The 25,608-nt window shown below is 40.6% G+C and overlaps 1 protein-coding gene across 2 annotated transcripts in view; it reads right to left on the reverse strand.

Annotated features, from left to right (window-relative positions):
• SHPRH (SNF2 histone linker PHD RING helicase) overlaps positions 1 to 25,608 on the reverse strand; it is a 98,004-nt gene that overhangs the window by 62,661 nt on the left and 9,735 nt on the right. For both annotated transcript variants that reach the window (XM_090040998.1, XM_090041004.1), the window contains exons 4-13: positions 25,085 to 25,303; positions 23,723 to 23,801; positions 22,837 to 22,987; positions 14,671 to 14,776; positions 13,273 to 13,529; positions 12,120 to 12,815; positions 8,405 to 8,656; positions 5,785 to 5,863; positions 3,660 to 3,823; positions 3,315 to 3,571 (exon numbers count right to left, since the gene is read on the reverse strand). In XM_090040998.1, coding sequence (XP_089897124.1) covers positions 3,315 to 3,571; positions 3,660 to 3,823; positions 5,785 to 5,863; positions 8,405 to 8,656; positions 12,120 to 12,815; positions 13,273 to 13,529; positions 14,671 to 14,776; positions 22,837 to 22,987; positions 23,723 to 23,801; positions 25,085 to 25,303 — 2,260 coding nt within the window. The remainder of the gene's footprint in view (positions 1 to 3,314; positions 3,572 to 3,659; positions 3,824 to 5,784; positions 5,864 to 8,404; positions 8,657 to 12,119; positions 12,816 to 13,272; positions 13,530 to 14,670; positions 14,777 to 22,836; positions 22,988 to 23,722; positions 23,802 to 25,084; positions 25,304 to 25,608) is intronic.

The following is a 25,608-nucleotide window of genomic DNA, read 5'->3' on the forward strand; positions in this document are numbered from 1 at the left end:
AACTAGATACAGAACCACTGAGAACTATTTACTGAGCAGGATGATCCAACTAGTTATGTATCCATTTTACAGTACGTTAATCTAGTCTGTATTTCCTTTGCTAGCTAATAAGAATTTTATGGGAGACCATGCCAAGAGCGTTGCTAAAGCCAAGATATACCATGTCCACTGGGCTCCCCTCATCCAATGATCCTGTCACTTTACCATAGAAGGAAATCAATTTGGTCAGATCACATTATCCACAACTAATATCATGCAAATATACAAATTTGCTGCACAGTAAGTATTTTGTGTAAAACAGCTTTTCCTTGATCTGTATATATATAGGGCCTGTATATATATAGGGCCTGTATCGGGAAAGTGGAAGGTAAATACCTCAGCTCTTTGTGAAAATTAGACCTGTCACAGGATTCCAATGTCATGAATTGCATTCTGCCCTACCTACAGAACAATAGCTTCCAAGCCCCTATATTGCAACTGCCATTCCTACAGAGAAAGAACCTATACGTAAATATTTATAAAAACATTTTCTCTCAAAAACCAATTATTTCAGTAGCATGACAGACCTCTACCAGTCTCTCATGGGCAAGAAAGAAGGTGCTATTGTAAAAGTACCTTGACTTTGGAGCTAACAAGGCCAGTACTGCCACTGTACTAAGCACAGTACAAATGAGTAACAGGCAACAGTCCATGCCAAAGAGACTTTTTAACACATCTTTTCTAACACAGGTAGAGATCAAAGAGATGCAACTTTGGATGGGATTCAGTTAGCAGGCAATTAGCTCAGAAGAGAGTGGAATGCAGGGAAGAAGTCAGGAAAGAAAGAGAGCATAAATCCTTGGAGTGAGGCTGAGATGAAAAGTCCAGGCAGGAAAAAGTATTGACATAGGCAACAATCTTCATGAGGTGAACATAACCCAAATGAAAACTATACAAAGCAGTCTGATGTCATCAGTGCTCAACAGTCCAAGCCAAGGTGGCTTCCTTACCAGATTGCTTCTCTAGCCCATGGGGCTGGGCCCTACTTGAAATTGTTGTTACACATTGTCACACATTTTGGAGAAGAGTATGTGCTTCGCTGGGTCCCTGTACCACGGAAGAAAACTGTTGGAGGAAGGAGTACCCTTCACTGGGTCCTCATCTTTTCCTCTCTGCTGCAATACCAACTAAAGTTCCTTTGCATTTGTTCCTGTCAGATAAAGTTTCAATGATTGTACAGTTATTCCAGTAGAGGAAGCAGGCATGCTATCAGCTTAAAACTAAAATCATACAGAGCTAAGAAGTTTCTCAGCTGTACTATAGCAAATATGAATATAGCCTGCTGCATCTTGCTTTTCCAAGTTCTATAAAGTTTTTATTTTCAAAATCAAGAATTACAAAGAATGTGTTTAAAAGCAAGCCACACAAACATCCTTTTGCTACTACTACTAATTAACTTCAAGAGCAATTCCTGATTTTAAATTTTAGAAAAATCTAATAGTTTTCCTGTAAAAAGGGCTACATATTTACAAAACAGACAGCCTTCCTGCTACCTTTACCCAATAAAGAAAATTGATGTTATCTATCCCAGAATATACCAAAATGTAGTTTCCTTGCTTCAATCCAATTCTCCTATTCATCAGTTTTTTGGCACAAAATTCTTTATCTATTTACATGTACATAAACAAGGCCAGGAGTCAAGTCTTCTATTTATTCTGGGAATGGTCCACCTTTGCAGATAGGACTGGCTCAAAAGAAAATATATAAACAGCAACTGGAAACAGCTTTTCCTTAAACACAATGTTTTTAGAGGGAATTGGTTTTTCACTGGTGGTCTTCGACTGCAGTTGCTATGCTGCTGTCACCCATCAACATCCCCATGAAATTCAGTATCTGTGCTCAGGCAGTCAAAGTACACTCAAGAGCACAGTTTGTACGTTAAACTTGTACCCCACTGGAACACTGGGCAGCATTCAAAGATCAGCAGGGTACAAGCTGGTGGGAATTTTTCCCATCTTCCAACTCACTACTTCCACACTTTAAAGAGTATCAACGCAAGAAAATACAAGAGATTGCCTACTGCTGCAGCTGTTCAAGTAGACACTGGCATTGTTTCCAGTTGCACTGGCAAAATTTAACACTGAAGGTACTCTGCATGAGAGGAGGACACAGAAAGTAACAGACATATCAGAGGTGGAGAGCGCAGAACACAATACAACAAAAATGCAGAAGTACATTCACAGCAAAGTCTACTTTCAATTTTGTGCTTCCTATAGCACCAAGGGTTAAAAAATGTAGCAGACAGTGTTCAGTTGTTCCAATGGAAGTATTCATAGATTGTTAGGGGCTGGAAAGGATCTCTCAGATCATTGGGTCCAGACCCACTCCAGGTAAAAAGACAGCTGTGGTCAAGTGACTCCAGAGAGGTGACTGTCCACTCTCCTGTATGCAAGTATGTATCTACATACTTGCTCTCTAGTAGTTGCCTCTAACTGAAGCAGGAGCACTTGCTCTGTGGGGAGTATTATCAACCCTTTTTGGCTAAAGAGAGGTTTGCAACAATGGCTTAGTGGGGCACATAGCAAGATATTGAGAAGCATGTGTACATGAAAGCAGGCAAACAGCTTTTGAACAATTAATCCTATTTTAAGTAAGTTTATTACCACCAGATTCAAAGTGGTGTGTTTTTTAAAAACCTTTTGTGTGCTAGTCAGACTCTTCGTGCACTGTTCTTTCAGAAAATAAATTTTAGGAGTTAGATGATACTCCTAGGCTAGACTCCTTCCAAGTTAAGTTTCATTTCTCAAGTTTCAGTTCTCAGCTCTACTACAATGGGGGCCAACCTTTTTGGCAGGCATGCCACTCCAATCTCCTGCCTGATCTGCTGCTCTGCTTTCTGCTTGCTGCCGAATCTGTCACTGTGTTCCCTACTACCTTCTTTATCTACTGTATGCCACACAGAGAGGCAATCTATGTGCCAGATTGGCCACCCTTTCTGGACTACATGTCAATGTTTTAACTGTAAACACTTAACTTCAGTGATATTTTTTTACCTGTCTTAAAACATGGAAAAATCTCAGTTTAGTTTCTCATGGCAAATTTGGCACCTCCGGTACTATTCTGCCCCAGTATTGCACCCAGGAATTGTTAGAAATAAACAACCCCGTTGATCCTGCTGAGCTTCCAATACAGCTTGATGTAGCTTGGCATCAGGTAACTCAATATACAGTATTCACTATTGATCCTGCACCATTAGAGTCAGAGTTTTGCCTCTGATTTCAAAGGACATGGGAACAAACCCCCAGTGACCAAATGAAGCAGGGATAAAAATTCACCTTTTCTGTAGTGGCAAGAATTCCCCACGGACAGCCTGTGGATGACAGCAAGCCTGTCTCAGCCGCAACAACGGGTACAAAATGGAAGTGACCGTCCTTCTATCCAAACTGCTAAGCTTAAGAGTCCAATCAGAAATTTTGCGGAGTTTTACCAAAGCATCCTGGCAGCACACCTCATGCTGGCGATGATAGAAGTGTCTCTCCACAGGAGAAAAGTGAAGCCAGTGAACATTCTCTGTCTGAGGGGGTATTTGAATCTGAAAAAACATATAAATACAGTAATATGCAAATAATGTTCCTGGAGAAAGCACTGTTTACAAACAATATTTTTCAAAGATTGTTTACTTGGTCAATCACGTCCTTCTTTGCTGACCTCCACATTATCTTGGCAATGAGGTTGTAGAGAGGCTGAGGATTTTTCCTACAGTAAGGTCGATACAAAAGCTGATCCCACCAATGTTTGACCCAGTAAGGATCAACTCCAAGAAAAAGAACTAACCCGTAAAGATCTGACAAAAGAAAAACATATTGGAATGAGAATGTCTTCACTGCTAAAATTATCAATTCAAGAGTAATATCACTAGATATGAAATACCTAAATTCTTTATACCATAAGGGTAAATTCAGTTCATCATTCTTTAGTGGTGTTAAGAAATTAAGTGCTAGGTTCCCGCCTGTTTTGCAGGGACATAAAATATCCTCTAATTCTCTGCATAAAGATTTTGAATTTGTCCAAGAATATCATTAAAATCACAAATGCTGCTCTCCACCACTGTTTTGACTCCAGATGATCATTACCCCAGACCTAACTGAATTCAGATAAGTTTCATTCTTGTGAACACATTTTAATATTCAGACAAAGGCATTAAAAGACTTTCAATAATAAGTACTCTACCAGAATTGGCAAATTTCGTTTTCTCTTCGGGGACCCAGTTTAGCAGTTTATCCCTTTTCAGTACTTTGCTTAAGTATATAACCATGCATTTAAACCTAGCAAAAGACTGTGGGAATTAAACATGCTCCTAAGTGCTTTGGTTAACTGGGTCCTGGAAAAAAAATACAGGCAAGTATAGTAGTATGTTAAGGATGTTTAGAGTTCCATGTTTTCTCTCTCTTGTTGAGAAAATCATTGATCCAATCTATCATGTTTGCTGGTAATAAATATAGTCACCTCCTTCTGCAGATTTATTTCAAAATTTCTTTAATTATACATTCTTATGATTGATCAATATATTACTAAACCCACTCATAGTGCATCATGGATTAATCCCCAGTACTGACATTTTTCAGAATTTGAGGCCTAGTTCACAAATGCACACAGGAAAATATACGAGTTTAAGAACCAAAAAATTGCCTCAGTGTCCTTGCCTGGCAACACATACTGCTGTGCCCATCAGTATTATGCCACATGGAATTGCTTCTTCCTCTTTGCCTGCTTGAAAGCTGCCTAGAGAAACCATCCACTCTGTGAATTGTGGAAAAAAGATAAAAGGGTCCAGTTTGCAGGGACAGTGGCAATAAAACTGATTTTACCACTTCTACCGTCTTAATTTGGAATCTTACTTTGGCAAAATACTTAAAGGAGTGATAACAATGGAGTTATATAAAAGTGAAGGATGATCCTTATATTTCTGCCTAGGATGTTATTGGTCCAAGTGAGGCAAAACCAAAAAAGACTTGGTAAGATGTAGAGTAGTTCCAGTGGCCACATCTGAGATCTGAAAGGTTTCTCTAATGGTGGCAGACTGCCACACTCTGCAAGGAAAGGTCTCAGATCCCTTTTTGTTCACTCATTGTGGGAACCTGAGGTGCAAACCTGAGCATGCATTAACTCATATGGCTGCTTGAGTTCCAGCCTGTGAGAGGAAGCATAAAAGTCCAAGTCATAAAATCACTTCACCTACTAAAATTTATGCCTACATCTCAATTCTAATCTTAGTAACAGGCAACTAGGCTTTATTTACAAGTTTCAGGTTCGAGTCTTTCACTTTCAGGAGGCCCAATGCCTTCTACAGCAAAAGATCAGGGTTGAGGACTCGCATTTTGTATGATATCTAATCCATTGCTTGTGCATAAATGGTACTATTAGGTGAGCTCTACCAATATTGTTTAAAGACACAATTTAGGCCAGTAGATATCAGGGTGTTTTTTGGGTTTTTTTTTAAATCATAGGTTAAATAATGTTGAGGCCAAAATACTTTATAAAACAATTCAATTTGTCAGGTACATATCTGAAAGCAGCATAAAGCAACTTGTAAATTAAGACTAATAACAGAAATTTCTGTTAGAACCACCTCTCATTCTTTCTCTTTCTTTCAGGTGAATATCTGGATACAGTGTAAACATTTTCTTCCCTACAAATTGTAAAGCAGTAGAAACTGAAACTCCTTCAAACCACTACACATTTTTGCAAAAAAAAAAAAAAAAAAAAAAAGCAGCTACATGTATTACACTGCTATGCAAAGGTCACCTTCTAATCCTCGTTGCACAGGAGTGCCGCTGACACACCAGCGGTTGATTCCACTCAAACGAAGTGCCATTTCAGCAGCCTAATGAAAGGAGACAGGAAAACAATTAAAAAACATGAGAAAACCAGAGGGCCAGAAAAAGAGATCATTTTCTTTTGAAGAACAATGGCCGTATGTTTCAGCTTTATAAAGCCCTTCTTAACCAGGTGCCTATAGAGAGCTTCAATCAACAGAACGTTTTCATTGTTTGAAAAAAGGTGGACAAGAAGATTTTGTGCCTGGGCTAATGAAGGAGGGTGAAGGTGTCTTGCTATGGCTCGGGAATTACTGAGAGTCAACAGCTGGAAACAAAGAGGGCTAGGATCCAAGTTTAAGCCAGAGGTGAGCAACTACTTGGGCTGGAGAGCCATTTTAACATATATGTGTACACAAACACACACATGTGCAGACACCCAAATGTACACAAGCTCCCCTCAGCTCTCCCTGCACCCCTTCCCCCGCCCAAGTCCTTGGCACATGGCTGGGCTGAAAGGAGCCGTGCCAGTCCGCTCCACCTGCATCCATGTAGCCTAAACCAGTGTGTGGGAACACAGAGCAGCACTACTCCGGCCTTGTGCCAGGGCATCAGGGTGGAGGAAAGGGTGTAGAGAGAAAGGAGAAGGGGTTTGGGAGCCAGGGGTTATCTAGGCCTGGCCAAGCCAATGTTGGACTGTGTTCCTCGCCTCTCCCTGCACCCCCTCGCCTGCCCTGAGCCCCTGGCATGCAGCCAGGCAGGTGCAGTGCTATGTTCCTGTGCACAACTTTGGGCCACGTGGGCACAGCTGGAGGTGGCTGGTGTGGCTCCTGCCCAACCCAGCTACATGCCTGGGACCTGGCTTCATGCAGGAGCCGTGCCATCTGCTCCACCTGTGCTCACATGGTGCAGCCCAAAGCAGTGGGTGGGAACACACCATGGCATGTTAGCAGCACCTGTGCCCCTCCGAGGTCCTGGCTGGCTTGGCAAGGCCTGGGTTACCAGCAGGTCCTGGCCCTCTTCCCCACCAGGGGGCAGAATCATACCTGAGCTTTGACTCTCACTGGGTGCTGGGCTGTCTGGTCTGCAAATGGCTGCAGAGTCGAAGCAGCACACAGAAAACAGTGCAAGGCAGAAGCCCGCCCACAAAACTCAGTGACCCCTGCCTTGGAGTGTACACTGGGGGTTGGCAGGTGAGCCAGGCTGGGGAGGGGTTCCCTGGTCACTGGAGCTGAAGCTGCTGTTGCTGCTGCATTCAGCTACGGCATGGGAAAAGGAGAAAGGCAAGACGCACCAAAACCCACGTAGCTGCAGGATGGATACACTTCTTCAGAGGAACAGCCACAGACCAGGTAGAATCCCTTGGTGGGCTGGATTCAGCCTACAGGCAGCATTTTACCCACCCCCAGTTTAAGCCCTGCTTTGGACTTGTGAATAGGTAAACATATACTTGGGTCAATTGGGCTGGGGAAACAAAAGGTGCTAGTGACATCACTGCCTGGTGTGCCCACACCAGGGAAAACTAGGCTTGGAAAGACCTTTGGCCTTTCAGCTAATTTAGAGAAATACCATCTTTAACACAATAAACATTTACAAATTTTGGTCTGAGAAACATGTTCCTGCGTGGGCAAGAACAGCAGCACTTCCCTACTTGTAAAAGGAAAGAACCGATTCATGAAGAGCAATACATCTGACAGCTACCTACCTAGGAAATATGATCTTGGCTCCCTTTGCTTCCAGCTGCTAACTACCAATAAATAGACTGCTAGAATTACATTGGGTATTTCTTGGACCTAAAAAGGAATTCCTGTATTTGCCACACCGACATTAAAAAACCATGAATGGAAACAGGAAGGAGACACTCTAATAAAACATGGACCACATTTTGAAAGAGTGCCAATAACCCTGCACAATGGAAAACTAATAAGGCTGGTACAGACACATAAACATCCCTTCCATCAGACTGGTTAATCTTTTAAAAATGAAACTGTCACCTGAGAACTGGTAGGATCTATGATTGCAGATCTAATTCAAACTGGATAAAGCATTTGAGACAAAAGAAGGCAGAGTGACAGTGCACACATGCATAAAAACAGTAAAAACTGTTACTTAAATAGCATTTTCTCCTTATCTTCAGCTACAAGGTGAAAAAAAAATTAAAACAATCTCCCTCTGCAAACTGTTGAGAAAAAAAGTCAGCCTGTTGTATGGTGCTACTTTAACTTCTTCATCCAAAGGAAATATTTATGCCTCTGAACCATGTCACAGAACAGGGTAGTGCCTTGCTTGAAACTGTCAAACACCGTATCTGACATGATGACCCAGGTCTTTAAACTGTCAGTGTAGATTATGTTAAACACTTTTTGAGCCAGATATACTTCACAGTCTGCCCAAATTCTGACAGGGAAAAATATAATAGTAAATATCTCTAAGGGAAAGTAAACTATCCATCACTTCTGAAGAACAAACTACAAGGACAAATTATTTATATGCAATACATATTAAGACCAAAAAATAGCAGCTCTACAGTACTTTTTGTCTAAGTTAAAAATACAAGCTTATCAAATTTTCTCAAGTTCAATACAGACATGCCCTGGAGATTCCCTTACCTTTGCTGTAGTGCACTCAACCATCTGTGCTTCATCTAGGCATATCCTCCACCACTCCACTGCTACTAAAGGGCTTGGGATGGCCATATACCGCTTCTGGTTCCTGAAACGGCGTCCATCTTCACTGTTGCTGTGAGGGATGTCCACGTAGTTTAGTTCAGTGCGGAGGACATCATATGTGGTGATGACTATTTCCTGTTCTGCCAACATATGAGGCTGCAAGAATCCGTGTTTCTTCACGCCTTGATATACCTACATTAATTTATACATACAAGCAAAAGGACAAAGAATGAAGAGACATCCACATCTGAAAAAAGAAAAGTTCCCCACATTAAGTAATGTCAGTTTGTAAAATCTCTACTTAAAAATATTTTATTTACTTATATAAAATGTGAAGGCAACAATGTTTCTGAGTATTTCTTCCTAGAAAAAAAAAAGATAGGTTTCAATATTTCAGATGACAGCTGTGTATGCAACCACATAAAAAAAAAAGCCACTTAAAAGCCCTTCCAGCAGATGTGTTATGCTTTTTGATTCGTTTCTGACACTTAAGAATATCATGGAAGAGTAGGCAAAGATAGCAGCATACAATCAATTTAAGGTAGGCGTGTCAAAGATCTGGCCCATGAAAACCTACTGACTGGTCACGGTGATGATGCTTGTCAGTCTCGGAATGGACCTTCACACTGGATGTGATGCATGCTGGATCAGCCTTGCATATGCTGTATGCAATGTAGGGCCAATGCATTGCAGACCCGTGCTGGTCTACAATGTGTGCTGCACATGGTGCAAGAGCTGAGACTGCCCAATGTACTGGACTGATTTGGCCTATTCATGGTCTGGCCCTGCACAATTCTTGCAGATAACAGAGCCAAGTGAGTTTGACGCTCCTCATTTACAGAATCAAGGTATGGGCTACACTGTTATTTCTAATCTCAAATGAGATCTCTGAGCAGAATCAGTGAAAAAGGAGAAACAGATATGAAAAATGGCGGCTTGCACATCAACAGTACATACATTTTCTGTAATGGCTTTCTATCAGAAATGCCAGAAGTCTGACAAGAAAAACAGCTTTGTCATTTATAGCAGAATGCATCTGTCCCTCTTTTACCTCAACATTTTTAATGCAATCCCTTTGAAGCATACAAAAGCTTATAGTAAGTGCATATGTTAAATAAAACCGTGTAATTAATATACTTGTATATGCTAAAATTTTACATCTGAAGCAAAATGCAGTAAAAATTGTAAACCTTAATCTTTTCTTTATGTATACTTTGAATACCTTAAGATATTAACAGTCATGTTTCAGATGGTATAGAATTTAACAAATACCATCCATGAGTGTAAAAATGCACAAACATCTGGTTGTCCACAAAGATTTTTAGATACCTAATATTAAAGCAATTAGCAATTTCTGCTAAAGACGTGCACCTATTACATGCTTTCTTTTCCCATCATATCACCAAGTATATTCCACTTATTCATTATTCCTACTAAGATCCAATTCAAAACTGCAGATTCACCATTTACTTAATTGTTTTCTGAAAATCTACTGTCATTACTCCCACCCATATATGTAGGCACCAACATCCCTCCTATAACCTCCTCTGTGCTTTAACTCCAATTATAACTACGTTCAAGAAATCCTAGTTAGCACTTTTCCCACTTCTCTACCTAAAGAAATTAACTTATTTTCAAACCTCATCTTAAAACAAGCTTTGTCCCTTCCCTTGCCCCTGTTCTTTTCTCATTCTAGAATGCTTCAATCAGCAACTTTATGTAAAGTAGCTATATACAATTCTATAAACACACTTTTTTTAGTCTTTGTTGCCTGTAGGGTATACTATGCTATATTCCAAAAACCTTTATTTTGCAAAAACAGGCATCAAAGATTAAAAACTCGTAATTAGTACAAATCACTCAAAAGGGGAACAAGTTAATGAAACCTTAATTTGTTTCCCGTGTACAAATTATGATAGTCTTAAAAATCCATGAGCATGTAATATTCCCCCCTCTCCCCTCCGTTTTCCTCCTCCTTGGGTTCCTGTCTGGAGCAAAAACAAGTCTTGTTCAACCTGAAGAAATAATTACAATTAAATTTTGCTGAGCCTTTGCAGTCCCAGGATCAACAATTATTAGCTGTGGTTACCAGATATATGAAATTCAGTTGGCCCACAGGAACTAAGAGAAGCTAGAGCAGGGGCAGGCAATTATTTTGGGCAGAGGGCTGCTTACTGAGTTTTGGCAAGCCATCAAGGGCAGATAAATATTAATTTTCTAATTTTTTTAGGGGCCCCGCGGGCCAGATAGAATGGCCTGGCAGGCCACATCCAGCCCCCGGGCTGCACTTTGCCCACCCGAGGTACAGCATGCTCACTGCAGCTAGTGTCTGGTAAAGTTAGCTGCCAAACTAAAAACATCCACTAAGCTTGTGAGAAAAGTTTTCAGAGGTTTACAGTAGGTACATCTGCATGACCTCTCACAAAACAGCAAGTATACTGTGTAGTTTAACCCTCCTGACAAAAGTCCATGCTTCAAAAATATGGCAAGTGGAGATAAGGGTGGCAGAACTCCTTAGTAAATCTGATGCAAAAGTATCTTCTTTACTTTTTTTTTTAAAACATGGAAAATTATTTTTCCTATCCTTGTTTTCAGAAGTGACTGAACTATTTTAGCTGTAATTTCAAAACAAACAAAAAACCCTGCAGAAATTCCGTTTGGGATAGATACCATCCTGGATCGTTTAATGTTAGAAAAGTTTTAAGCAACTGAAAACAGAAACTTAATCGAAAACACTCCCTAACCTTAACTACTGGAAATGCAACTTGAGCCACTTATGATAATGCCTATTGTACAGAGCCACTTGGGATAATTTTCAGAAAGCTGCTGCAAAAATAAGCTTTCAGTCCTATAAAGACTTACTTTAATACATAGACAGTTCTTTTGATTTCAGTGGTAATTTTTACATGTGAATATCTTTTGACTTTGCAGGTTTGAATATAGCTAATAATTCATTTAGGTGTGCTAGTTATTATGTTATTGGAATGCTCGTTTGTATGCACATGACAGTAGAGTTTACTGGTACAGCTGCTAGGAACCAAATAAAAAAAGTAACATAAAAGATTTCCAGATAAGTCACCTCCTGGCAAGTGTATGAGAGGCAAGACCTGAGCAATTAGTTGAGAAGTTGCTGCTTTCAGGTACCATCCAAGTTAAAAGACTCTTTCTGTTACAGATGGAAATCAGAAGTACACCACACAAATGAAAAAGTCACTCTCTAGAGAGAAATGGGAAGCAGCTGAGGGAGCTGTTCATAGAGGGCAACCAGGCAGGCACAGAAACAGAATCTGCTGGGGGGTCTAAACCAGGCTCTCCACTTCATGGCAGTAATACTGTTTATGTGAGAGATAAGCATGTAGCTCTCTTTCATGTCCTGCTTCATTTCTACTGTTCCAAACAAGAAATGAAATAGGCATAAAGCTCACAAGCTGATGAAAAAGAAGACTTGCAGGTAACTGATCAAGTCAGGTAAGCACAGGTAAACCACGGGCTGCTGTAGCCCAAGACCCAGTCTAATTATGGGGATGCTACCCCAGAAGGGGTCAGGGCACAAAACTTTATATTCCTGGGGAGGCACTCAGACAACAGAGAAGGGGTAAGGAGGAAGACAGCCCTAAACCATAGTATAATTTTCCAGAATACAAAATCACCCTACCAGAACTCGAAGGGAAGATGATCGCACATGCCTGTTGATCTCATCCACCCACTGATGACAGATAGAACTTGGAGAGATTATCAGAGTTGCTCCTGTGGAAACTGGTTTCATTGCTACTAAGCAATGAGGACAGTAAAAGGGCTTGACGTTCAAGTTTTCTTCTTTGTAGTTTACACACTCAGCATGTTGCCACAAGTGGCACTTCAGGCACTGCACACGGGCCTTATAATCAATCAACCCAAGTTCACCACAAATGCATTCAAAACGGTAGTCAGAAGTATTGAACGGATATACAGAACTGGCATGCTGTACACCACTGCTGACTTGCTCTTGGGAGCCTGAGCACTGGCCCTCAGAGAAGTCTTGCTGGACTTCATCATCATCTGATTTTTTAGGTATACTAATAACAGCAGAATTGGTTGTGTCACTGGACACAAGGAGGTTTCCCTGCACGTCAGACTCTAGGTCTATAACTTCTGGAGAATTTTGATCTTTGATGCAGGTTTTATGACCTGTCTCAGACTTTCTATTATTTCTGGTAGTTGCACAATAGTCATGCTCCTCTGGAGTGATGTTGCCAAACTGTGGTGATTTAAGGACATTTTCAGTGGCTGCTTTCCTACTCGCCAAATCTTTGGTTTGAGTTTTAGCATCAGGCAAACATTTCTTCTGAATCCTTTCAGAACTCTTTGTTACCTATATAAAAAAAAACACTGTCAGATTTTTTTTGCTTTTTTGTGAAGAAGTGTAACTACACCAAACTAAATTACAAACATTTCATATATTTTCTGATTTGGAAAGTTTTGTTTAGTGTTTTCCACAGAACTTCTTGATTGTAATAACAAGGCAACTGCCAACCCTTCCAACAATGTTTGTCTTTTTTTTACCAATCGAAGTCTTTAGTCTCCATACTTGACCTACATTAGTTCCATCCACTTCTTATCCATTTGGGATGTCCATATACAGTAACTTTTAATTTCTATTTTCACAGTAAATGCTTCGATTTTTTTCCCCTAAAAATAAACTAAATACCTTGAGTCTAGCACTCACAGACAACACTTTGAATTGTATCACTATTGTGACAGCATACAAGTAGCAAAGCAAAACATCCCTATGCAACATCTGCCTTAACAGCTATTTCAGCACAGTTTACCTGCTCTTTGTTTTTTTCTCGCCTTTTCTGTTCCTTGTAATTCTTCCCTAACTTGAAAGATCCAGCCAATCCATGGCCTTTGACCTGTTCTACTACTTGGTCTGCAATTAGTTTCTCCAAAGTCCTTTTAAGAAGCCTTCGATTTCTCTGTATATCATACTTGTATATGGCACTAATATACTTAAATATTGCAATGATGGAAGCTCCTTTCTTCACATTCATTTCTTTCACAGCTGTTAATATCATCACTCGTAAACCTACATGCAAAAAACAAAAAAACCCCAGTTCAAATACAGTAAAAAGTTACACAGAAGAAAACACTTAAATAGGAGATTTAAAACACAGTATTATCTGCAAGTGGATTAGAAAGCTTGAAAAGAAACTAAGGTCTGGCAATATAGTTAGCAGTGACAGCAACTGTTATGCTTAGGCTTGTCTTGAAGGCCATTACTTTTCAATCAAGACATGCAAGCTAACCAAGAGTACACATAACAGAAATATAACAGTCAACTTTAGGCCCCCTCTACACGTGCACGTAAAGGTATGATGGGATCTAATGCACAATTCACATAATCATTCATTAGATCCCATCATACCTTATTGCCAGTGCAGGGGAAGTCTGATTCTGGGCTCCCCGTGCAGCAGCAAGAAGCAAGTTCTCCTGGCTGGGAGCCCCATGCACCACAACTGAGGGGCTCCCAGCCATGAGGGTGCCCCTGTAGCAATCCTCTGGCCCTACAGGTTGGGATGGAATTGCCCCTGCAGTGATCTTTTGGCCCAAGGGGTTTCCTGCATCCCATAGCCACACGGATAGTGCCAGCCACAATCCCCAGGGTCCTGGGGTTTCATATGCCCTTGAACCCTAAGAATCATGGCAGCTGCAATCCCCAGGGCTCAGGGATTTCACTCATTCCTGAGCCCTGGGATCACAGTTGCCTTGATCTCTAGAGCCTGGAGGTTTCATGCTGGGCATAGTGCGCCACTCTGGTTGGGAGCGCCGTCACCTGGACGATGCGGCTCCCAGTCATAGAAGAGATACTGCTACACATGCAAATTAAAGCTTGATAACAAACAGGTATACAGTTAGTACACATTTTCAAGGTCTAACTTTATAGACAGTTAGAGCTTTTTATGGCGTAATAGCTATTTTGCATGTGTAGCTGATCTCCAGTTAATTTACAATACCTTTAATATTTAGAGGGGGAGCCAGTAACACAGAATGTGCAAACAAGGTACTTGGTCAAATAAAGCATCAATCAAATTGCTCCATTTTATACAGTCAAGAACAATCTCTGAGCTCCTGCCAAACTGCCAATAGTGTACTCAACAAGAAAAGTTTAGATCTTTCAGATGTAAGCATGTTATAAACAAACATTATGCCTCTCCAAAAATACTTACTGGGATACTGTATTTTTTCCTTCAATTTAAGCTCTATTTTCTTTGCTCTTTTCTTTTTGCTTCCTTCATTAGGTTGGGGTGGAACAAAGAAGTTCACTAGTTTACCCTAATGCAAACAATATTCAATAATGTCACAGACACCAACATAATAGTTTTATAAAATTAGTCTTTTCAGTTAGTGGACTAACAACAGAATAAGTACACACTATCAACTGGAGAGATAAAAGTATTTATTTAAGAAAAATGAAACATTTTATGTTTCATAGTAATCAATAACCCCATAAAATACTGTTAAAAAGTGAAAAAAAATATACTTATCCCATAACTGAAGTTCTTTTGAGATATGCAGTAGACATATTCAGTAAACATGCTCTGAACAGAGTCTTTAGGGGCAGTAGCACCCTAGCACCTATTCACATCCTTTACCACTGAAGAAAGATAGAATTGCAAGACTTTGTAACTGCAAAAACATATGCACGCCTACAGATATAGGCAGAAAAAACATCTTGAAGAACTCCAATTACAGTTAGGTATAAGTGCTTGTGCATAGAAAATTCTACTCACGGTGACTAACTGATCTAAGGAGGTAGACGCCTAGTGTCTAGCTAAAGAAAAACTGCAAGAAATCTCTGCCAAAAGCAGCATCAAACCTTGATGTTTCCATGAAAGTATGTTTTGTAAAAAAAGTATGAGATGACACCTCTCCCCCATGCCTGCCTTGCAGATGTCTGAAATGAGAACGTTTTTACAAAGAAGCTGAATAAACTGCCTACACACTACTAGAGCACACCTAATTTGAAATGGAGAGATCTAGACTAGTTATGTCACAATGATTTTAACAAAACACAAAACCCATCTGGACAGTCTCCGAATTGATATCAGCTGATCACTTCATCTATAAAAGGTACAAACAAGGCACTTGCTCCAAAAAACAACACTGAAAATGAAAGACTAAATTTAGGGACAGTGAAGGAATGTATGAAACCTCCTGGATCTTCAACCCCAGTCCCCTGAAACTGGAGAAAACTGAATTGTGTAATTTATATATTCTGTTTACAAACATCCAACTCTTGAAAAACTGTTCCAAACCCCCCCCCCCCACTCTTCTTCCCCGACACAAAACTCTCACTTCTCTGATGGTTGAAAACTATTCTAATTTCCAGCCTATATTTATTTACAGCTCATTTACCCCACCTGCTCTTGTGCCAGTATTGTTCTTTAATTTGCACAGCTTTGTATTCTAGTGCTCATCCTTGATGCTTTTATGATAGCCATCCTGCCCCTCCACAGCCTTTGCTTGTATAGGCTAAGCAAGCTAAACTCTAGGACAGCCCTAAAGCAGAACTGTTCAACTGGCAGCCTGCAGGTTGCATGCAGCCCACAAAGGATTAATTCATGGTGCATAGGGTCTCACCTAGGTGCTGCTCTCCCCATAGCTTCCTCTTCCTGCCTTGATCCGTGGGAGTGGGAAGGGGAAGTCAGAGGGATGCCTGGGAGGGTGCTGTGGCCCATGTGGTACAGCTCCTGGCTGCTCAGAAGTTGGACAGCCCGACAGCCCTGATGTAAAGCATCCAATCTATTTCTAACCCCCTTATCAGAGTGCCATTTGGGAAAAAGATGTCAGTAAGCAATAAAAAACAGAAGCATGTAACCATCCGGACAGGACTTAGGGTCATAGTCTGAAAGATATTTTCTGTGGGTAAAATACAGTGTAAGATGGTCCATGAGGACCTACAGCTCCCCAATTTCTAACCTAAGGTAACAACAACCAAGAACCAAATCCTTATAAGCAAATGAAGCCCAATGTAGTCTCTGATTAACACATAAGAACCTCATTAAGATTGTGCCGGCAAGAACCTGGTCACTGGAGTGAAACCAGTCATTTTCTATAGGAGTGTGTATTGTTGAGAGGGTAAACAGTGATAACATGAAGAAACTATTGCTATGTGTACCCTACAGCAGCTAGTTTACCTTTTACACAGAGTAGGAAGCCCAAGATCATAAACACCGTGCACTGAGTTCTATTTAGCAGCATAAACTTACTGATTACAATCTTTTCTACTATGGACAGTTGATTACCATAATCTAAGTATATGCTATATACCAAATACAGTGCTGTACAGTGATAACCCCAAGCTAGCTCTAAATGTACTAGCCCCAGAACAGGAAGCAATTTAATGCTATTACCACAGTAACATAGTACCCAACCTAATTCGCTCTTACTGGCTACAGATTTAACTGGCTATAGTAGCAAGTGGCTATATCACCTCTGCTTCCAGAGCTAGCATAGGCATTTCTGAGATATTCTTTGAGTAAAGGCATCTTTACAAACAAAGTTCTGTTGTAGCATCACCTATGATGAGATATGTCCTGGCATGGCTGATCCTGCGGATCAGCTGCCAAACACAAATGATGCTGCTGGAGTCATCATCACACAGGGTCAGGTCCCTGCCACTCCAAGGACTTCAGGGGCCTAATCCTGAGGGACAACGGCCCTAGGTGCCATGTCCTGATACTGGGTGCATATCTGCAAGCAGGGGGCGAAACCAGGAAGGCTTCCCCACTTGACCCAGGTGGGGACATAACAGCAATGAATTCCCCTTCAGGGGGATTCCCAGGGCAAGCAATAAACAAACAGGCATCCTCCCCTATAATGTGTCACAAACTGCAATGAACAGGGTGCCAATTTACAGTCAGTAAAAAAGATAGGTTAGAAACATCTGTCCATAAAATCTGTAAAAAACAAAAAAACAACCCAACAAACCTGAGTCATCTGTAAAACACTAGGCAACTGGAGCTTGATTCAGCATACTTGGAAAGAATCTGAAGGCAAGCTAATGGACAGACTGAGCATAGCCTGAGTGCCAGCTGGTGTCTGAATGGGAAGGTTGCACCCTGCAAGGGGCCTTTTTCTCAGGGTTTTGTAGACTGCTTCCCCCAAGCCATGCATTGCTGCCAAGTCCTCCTGGCTAACTGTAATACTGCTGGGTCACAGGCAGTTTTCTTTTGGGGGTCCATGCTGGGACAGGGGGAGCAGGGCCAAGAAAGGTAAAGCTAGGGGGTCAGCTGGGTTGGAGGGGGACAGCACAGTACATGATGCAGTTGGGATCATCAGGGTACAGGGTGAGTAGGGGACCTCTGGGGTAGAGGCAGCACATGTAAAAGAACTGCTGCAATCAAGCAGGGCTACCAACTACCCAATTTTTTTTTGGTTGTCAGTAAAATGTTTACCACAAAAAAACTTTCGTTAAATCTCTAAATTTGAACCCAGCTCTTTTAAGTGCGGCCTGGCAACAGAGCAGGCCCTGGCAAAATAAATATACTGACATTATATAAAACAAATATCAGTAAAAACATGTCAATAAAAAGTTTGCAAATTGTCAGTTAAATTTTTTTTTCTGGGGTTGGCTGGCAATCCTGATGACTAGGTTTGGTCATGCACATATTTTTGAGCAACAGGAGTGCAGGAAGCAGCAAGGATGTCTGTTCAGCTCACAACTTGTGTTGCAGCCCTAGATAACTGGATACCCAAGCTGATTTCAGTTAGGCCAGCAAGTGGAGCAAGTATAGTCTTGCATTTTCAGTAGTTAAGCATTATATCAGATGACTTGGAGAGGCTGTGGAACCTCTGTAGCTTGCACTTCAATTTCTTCCAAGACAAAGATTTGTCTGGATGATTTAGACAGGAATGATCCTGCCTTGAGAACAAGTTGAGTCTAGATGACCTTGTGAGGTTCATATTTTTCTATGTTGTGTGACAAATATAGAGTGGCTATATGCCCAAAAGCTATTCATGAAAATCCCTTTTGTAAACGTGGAGATTAATCCGCATAGTTTCTATTATAAGACTAGATACGGCATTAAATCTGTCTTAGGCTATCATGCTTTGGCTGTAGTAGAATGCAACTGCCCCTATAGATTCTATTATTTGCACCCATTTTTTTCAGTAAAATCAGAGATATTTTAATTCAGTAAACGAATGTGCCACTAATAATTAGATAGCCTAAAAACTTAAGAATCTCCAAGTGTTTTTTTCTGAATAAATCAGATTTTTTAAAAAAAATTGGTGTCATTTGGTGTGGTTATATATTTCTCATTAGCAGCAACTACCAGGTGTAAGGATATGTAGGAGACCCATGTCCACTGTGCTATGACCTATCTGTTGAAGACATGACAATTATAAGGTTAATGTAACCGCTGCTAGGCTGTGGGACGAATTTGAAAGAACTGAATCCTTGGGAAACACCCATGCAACAGGCATAAATTGTATCCAGGGCAACTTTAAAACAGTAAATACATAATATTTAGGCTCCACTAACATTCAAAGTCCCAATTTGGTTTACCCTATACTTTTTCTGTACGAGCTGTTTTGAGCACCAGCCCAATGGAGTAGAAGTGGAAAACATGAAAGACATCAATACCACAATAAGTAGCAAAATTGTCAGTACAAAGGAGCAAATTTTTGACAAATTTTCTGTGTCGCAGAGCACTCAGGTGCCCTGCGCCTGAAAGCAGAAACAGCTCGGGAGAGGCCCGTAGTGGCAAGAGGAGGGAGGCTCAGCTGCCAGTTACCAGGGCAGCCAGAGCCACAGGTGCTGGTTGCTAGGGCAACTGGTGGAGCCAGCTGACAGGAAGGGGCAGGCTTGGCCCTCCTTAAGCCCACGCGTGAGGCCAGGAGGGCAGTTCCCCTCTGGCGGCCAACGGAGGGGGAGCTCGGCCAGTGCAAACAGAGGGGAGAAGCCCGACTGCATGAGCGTCCCGATTGCTGCTATGGGTTGGAGTATTTCCCGGTACGGATTGCATGTTTTTGGCCGGATGGTTTAGCTTTTTATGTTATAGCCCAGGGGCTTTGTGTTTTTGTGTTCACTGTTTGACCGGAGGACCAGGTGAGGCTATTAGGGGTTGGAGGAGGCCTCATAGGGGCTCCATGGTAGCATAGGGAACCTGGCACCAGAGAGGGCACAGCATTTGGGGTGCACTGACCCCCGCCCCAGAGCAAGGGGGCTGGGAGAAGCCCCAGAGCAAGGGGGGCAGTGAGGAGCCTGGAGAGAGGGCCACGAGGAGCAAGAAGCCCCAGAGCAAGGGGGGGGAGCAGCGGGAAGCCCCAGAGCAAGAGGGCGGGCAGTGGGGAGCCCCTGAGAGAAGGCAAGGACAGAGCCAAATCACAGCAGGGCCCAGGTCGAATACCACGTTAGTACCATCTGCGAGGCTTGGGCTGCAGTGTAGGGGAGGAAAAAGGAGCCGCAGATGGTGCCCCGTGGCACTGGGGCATGTAAAGTGGGCAGCCTCCTGCTAATTACAAATCAATCAATCAAGATCAAGGCATGGAAGGCGAGTAAGCAAGCAGTTGGCCATAACAGGAGGGCGGAGTCACCAAGAGAGAGGCTCCAGAAGCAACACTCTTGTCTCAATTTGTTTATGGAATATGTAATTTTTGGACATACAATATTTTGTTAAAGCAAATAGTTTTGAAAGAAATTCTTAAACTCAGAAATGATAAAATGCTTCATTTCAGTACTTTAGAATATTTCAATTTTTTTGTGCTAGAATTACAGAGACACTTAGCGCCATATATAAAATGAAGATAGTACAGATGTCATCTGCCTTCTACTATAGAGCCCAGCAATGATGGCATTTTTCAGGGAGACCCAGTTTCAAACCCGTTCTCTCTCTGAATGCAAAGGCATGATCTTGGATCTCCTTTGCTCAGGAGAGTAGTTTAACCACTGGACTACTGGGGATTCTAGGGTGGGTCTCTTTCAGTTTTTTCTGCTGAAACAGTACCACTCTGTACAAATTTTCACTGGATCAAAAAGTAGTGGTGGTGGTTGGGGTTCAGATGGAAAGGAAATATTAATACATAGTCATTGTAATCAATTTAGATATTGTGATACACAACATCAAAGAACCTATCAAGGCAGCAGCTGACTCTGTGTGTTGGTATGGTACCAAAAGTCTTGTACTAATCTCCAAGCTTCCTCTGATAAATGAAGCCTCTTTGGAACAACTTCAACAAGGAGATTTCTATCCCTTGTTAGGAGTTTTTTTGCAGAGCTATTTCCAATCTTCAAGAAGTGATACCTCTTCCCTTCAAAATACTTCATTTTGCATGTTATACTAAAGTTTGAAGTCAGAGGCCTGTGAAGTCAGGGTCTGAAATTTAACGAAACCTAAGCTAACAGGAGCAGCCCTATGGGGCTGGAACTTGTGACAGAAGAGGTGTGCCAGCAATATTGGCAACTTAAAATGATTACACGGAGCATTCCAGCAAAAACATTTGAGATTAAGTCACCCTGGCTATTAACATCCCATTCAAAAAAGGACTCCCAAATAGAGAATTTGCTGGCAATTAATAATACCTATCAATGGCAGGCATAACTGCACACAGTAAGTTTGGGCTCAACTATCCAAAGTCCTGTAATGAAGAAAAAAATCCTATAGAGAGAAGGAAAAAACCTACTACAGCTTATGAAATAATCTGCCCATAGACTACTCATCATAACTGACTCCCAAACACTAAATCCTTATCCTGACAGTCTGACACCCAGCTGGATTTTTAAAGAATTAACTGTTTGTATATTGACCATGTGCTATAAGTATAATACACGTTTATAAAAAGTCATGGTATTGTAACTCAAATACCATATACAATATACATACCATATTGTAACACTGCATACCACACACATTTTTTTCCCCAAAATTAGTCTTGCAGACTTGGAGGTGAAGATCTTAAGGGGGGAATCTGATTTACTTCCCAGAATAGAAGCGTGTAAGATGACCGCTGTTTCTTTTCCCTCCCCACAGTGACCACAGAAAGAGAAGAACAGAGTCCAGTCTTCACCTGCAGCTACAGTTTTAATTCTTTTACAGCTGAACAGGAGCAGAACTGAACCTAATTTTCAGCTCATTCCCCCTCCCCTTCCTGCACAGGTAATAGCAGCCAGTTCAGCTATAAAAGGGATAAAACTACAGCTTTTGCCTGAACAAGAAAGGGATGGTGAGTGAGCTGAAGACTGGACTCTGTCCCTGCTCCATGCAGCCCTAACCCTAAAAAAGTCTCTTTTCATTCTGCTTTCACAAAAACAAGGTGCATGGCTTACCTGGGAGCATGTGGTATGCAAAAAATACATTATCCTATAAAACTTGAGGGACCTGAACCGCTTCAGCCTCCACAAAAGGCTGAGAGGGGATCTGGTAACTGTCTACTAATTCATGGGGGGCAAGGGAAGGAATCAAGGAACAGGGGATACTCCGTTTACCAGGGCACCCCTTGGGGTTACTAGGAACAATGGCCATAAACTGACAGAGACCAGATTTAGATTAGACATTAGGAAAAATTTATTTACTGTACAGGTTGCCAAAATCTGAAATGAGCTTCCAAGGGAGGTGGTGCTCTCCCCTACCTTGGAGGTCTTCAAAAGAAGACTAGACACGCACCTACCTGGGGTTATCTGACCCCAGAGCTCTTTCGTGCCCAGGGCAGGGGGTCAGACTCAATGATCTACTGAGGTCCTTTCTGAGCCTAAAAATCTATGAAAACAGATTTTTACAATACTTAACAAAATCCTGATGGTCAATATATTTAGCAGTAGGCATCACTGACAGATCTTCTCCCCAGCAGTAGCTATTATAAGTTTTTAACATATGTAGTCAGAAACATTACTGTTTTGTAACAGTCATCTAATTAAAGTATAATATACAATGAGAGGAGCGTACACTGATCAGAACTATGCACTTAAATGCATAAAGGAAACCCAAAGTCAATGGAATATGTGTTCTTATACCCACAACAACATTTCATTCTTTTCAGTTATAAACCTCAGTAAATACAGATTTTAATTAGATTTTCTATAAGTTTCTCATCCCATTTTCTAAGAGTAAATCTATATGCCAACTTTCAGATAACTGAGCCTTTATTCTTTATTCACATCCAATGACAAACAGTACAAATTGTTATTATTACTTGTATCAGTCTACTAGTCATGCATCAAGAACTGAATATGAAGACTGATCTTTTCCTTCACAGTAGTTTTACAGCTTTACAGAAAGCAATAAGCTAAATAGCAGAGGCAGATGTGCATATTACATTAGGAATACATCTCTTTGCCCTACCCCTGCACTGCTCATTCACTCATCTTCTTTAGAATCTACTAGTTTTCTCACCTCAGGTAAGGTTAGAGCATCCTGTTTAATATCTTGCCGTGCGTGTGTCAGAATAAGAGCCAGTACTTCTACTGTCTTCCCAAGACCCATTTCATCAGCCAGAATTCCTCCAGGCCACTGAGGCCCAGCAACTGGGTATTCACGGATAAGGCTAAAAACCAAAAAACATTCCCAAGACAAGCTTAGCACTTTGATGACCAGTGTGACAAGGAAACTAGCACATGTTCAGAATAAAAGAAAATACATTTCTGCAGAACTAATATGTATAGAGGGGATCATATTTTAATATAAAAAATTCTTCTGGTGGTACCTTTAAACAAAATACAAATATGGGAACATAGTTTTTTCAAAAAGTGACAATAAAGTGCTTGAAATCTAATATAGATAATAGTACATGAACAAACAAGATTCACTTCTAAAAATACACGAACTGTTAAAGTAATCCTAGTAACCATATTTACCTCGGAAAAAGGCACCTCCTGTCCCTCCTCCCCCCCCTACAACCATGTTTTCTGTTGATAATTCTAAAACTTTCAAGACAAAGCAAGACAGCTGCAGTCTCAAAAAAAAAAAAAAAAAAAATCAATGTAAACTAACTGAACATTGAAAAACCAGATTACTTACAAGGTAAAAAAAAAATAAATTACAGTGAACACACTGATGCATGTAACTTAAGATTTATCTATTTGGCATTTTTAGCACGTTTCACATTGTATTTTGAAATTAAGTATCTTACAGCTCAAGTTCTAGTTCTGATTTAAAAAGCATCATTCTTGCTTATCTTATGTTCCTCAGGTTTATGTAAAGAAACTAAACAAGAAACCTTGTAAAACAATTCTAACAAAGTAGAATGCTTAGGGTTTTTCCAAGAACAGATGCTACTTACCAGCCAATAAATGGATTATAGTAGATTTTCACTCCATCTAGAGTGATGACCTCTCGCCATAAAAAATGAAGAGTATTTTCTATAGAAAAAAGATCAAATAATGACTATGATTTTTTTTTCTATTAATAATATACACCTTAGAAGTGCTCAACAATGTGATATTTTGAGAAAAAGAGGAAAATCCAGTACTTTTAAGCCAACCATCTTGCTCAACTGCCTCCTGGTCAGCAATGTTATACTGCACTATAGGCTCCTTACCCTGAAACTCTGTCCTTAAAATACTTTCATGTTGAAAAGGCAATCAGAACTCATAGTAAAGATGATATCTTTTATTAAAACAACAAGATTTTTGCAAAAAAATGTCTTTAATTGCAAGCTTTCGGGCACAAACACCCTTCATCAGGTATTGGAGGAAAGATTGTAAAAGTTTTCCTGGGTAGAAATGAAAGTTTGTATTTCGCAGGATTTCACAGAGGAGTCAATAGATGGAAAACTCCTCCGGGCAGTCAGTTTATCGCTGGTATGAAGGCTCTCACCTCCTGTGAGGATCTGTGATGATGCCAATTACCTTGAAACAAAGGCAGGAGCAGGAGCTCAGGTTTCAGGTGGTCACAGTTGCTTCCTGCTTGGGAAAATATGAAGATTTCATTTTTAAAAATTTCATTTCTACCCCGGAGAACTTTTACAAACTTTTCTCCAGTGCCTGATGAAGGGTGTTTGTGCCCAAAAGCTTGCAATTAAAGAATATTTGTTGGTCTTGTTGGTCTAATAAAAGATAACATCTCTACTACAAGCCCTGATTGCCTTTTCCTCTAGAGCAATATGACTACAACTTGGATACCTGACTTCATGTTGAAAATTATTTTATGCTGATCATATATTCACAAATTTATGCAGAACTCTACTCCAAAAAATATCCTGTTGTAGTAAGAGTAATGGACAGTGGCACGGAAAGTTAGCATGTCACCCAAAATAAACTAAAAAGCGTGGCTAAGCTACCAATTATAGGAAGCCACTTTGTTTCAGAGTTAAATGCTTTTTTATCATAAGCATTTCCATAATTTTGTAATATGTAGTGTAACACCCAATAATAATAAAAGTTAACATATCCAGGTTGTCAATGTTTATATTAGTTTCCTGCCCAAAATAAAACATGGATAAAAGGATAGTATACCACAATACCTTTACCAGGGCATCTGAAAAACACCTTTAAAGCTTTAATAATAAAAAATTAAGTAGTAAACAAAGCTTCGTCATGGATAGACCTTTGCTAATGAAACAGGCCAGATCATAGTTTATTTCAATCAATCCTCAGTTGCATTATACTGATCACATTTATATTGCTTAGTCCAAAATACTTGCCATTGGTAGAGATGCTTCTGAAATTCTCCCGTTGCAGCATCCAGTTCACAGCCTCACTTTGGTATGGCCTCAATATGGGAATAAGTGCAGGGTGCTGTACATCCTCCCTCAACAACTGATTTTCCTGCTGATGTGTATGCCTCACAAAGTCATACAGCTCTTCAATATTCTGTCGCTCTAGTTCTCTATCAGATTCTTCCTCATCTTCCTCCAGCACATCTGTATACACCACGAAGCATAACAAATCACATAATCATCTTATCAACAGTGATCAACATCTCAATTAAATGGTTTAGCTTTAACGAAATGTGTTTTGTTAATAAATGAAAACAATAAAGCACAATTCCACGAAGAGCATGACATAAATATATTCTAGGTGGTGGGAGTGGGAGGATTATGCAAAGACAGGAATTACGGCTCCAGAATCTTAATGCTGGCAATTTTCCAGACTGCAATCCTAACACCCAGTTAAGAACAGGACAAAAGGATTTTAGCAGCAAGTAGTGGTACAGGGCCTAAATACT

Source organism: Crocodylus siamensis, chromosome 1, assembly GCF_052110815.1.
Source record: "Crocodylus siamensis isolate JL-2025a chromosome 1, ASM5211081v1, whole genome shotgun sequence".
In the NCBI taxonomy this organism is placed as follows: domain Eukaryota; kingdom Metazoa; phylum Chordata; order Crocodylia; family Crocodylidae; genus Crocodylus; species Crocodylus siamensis.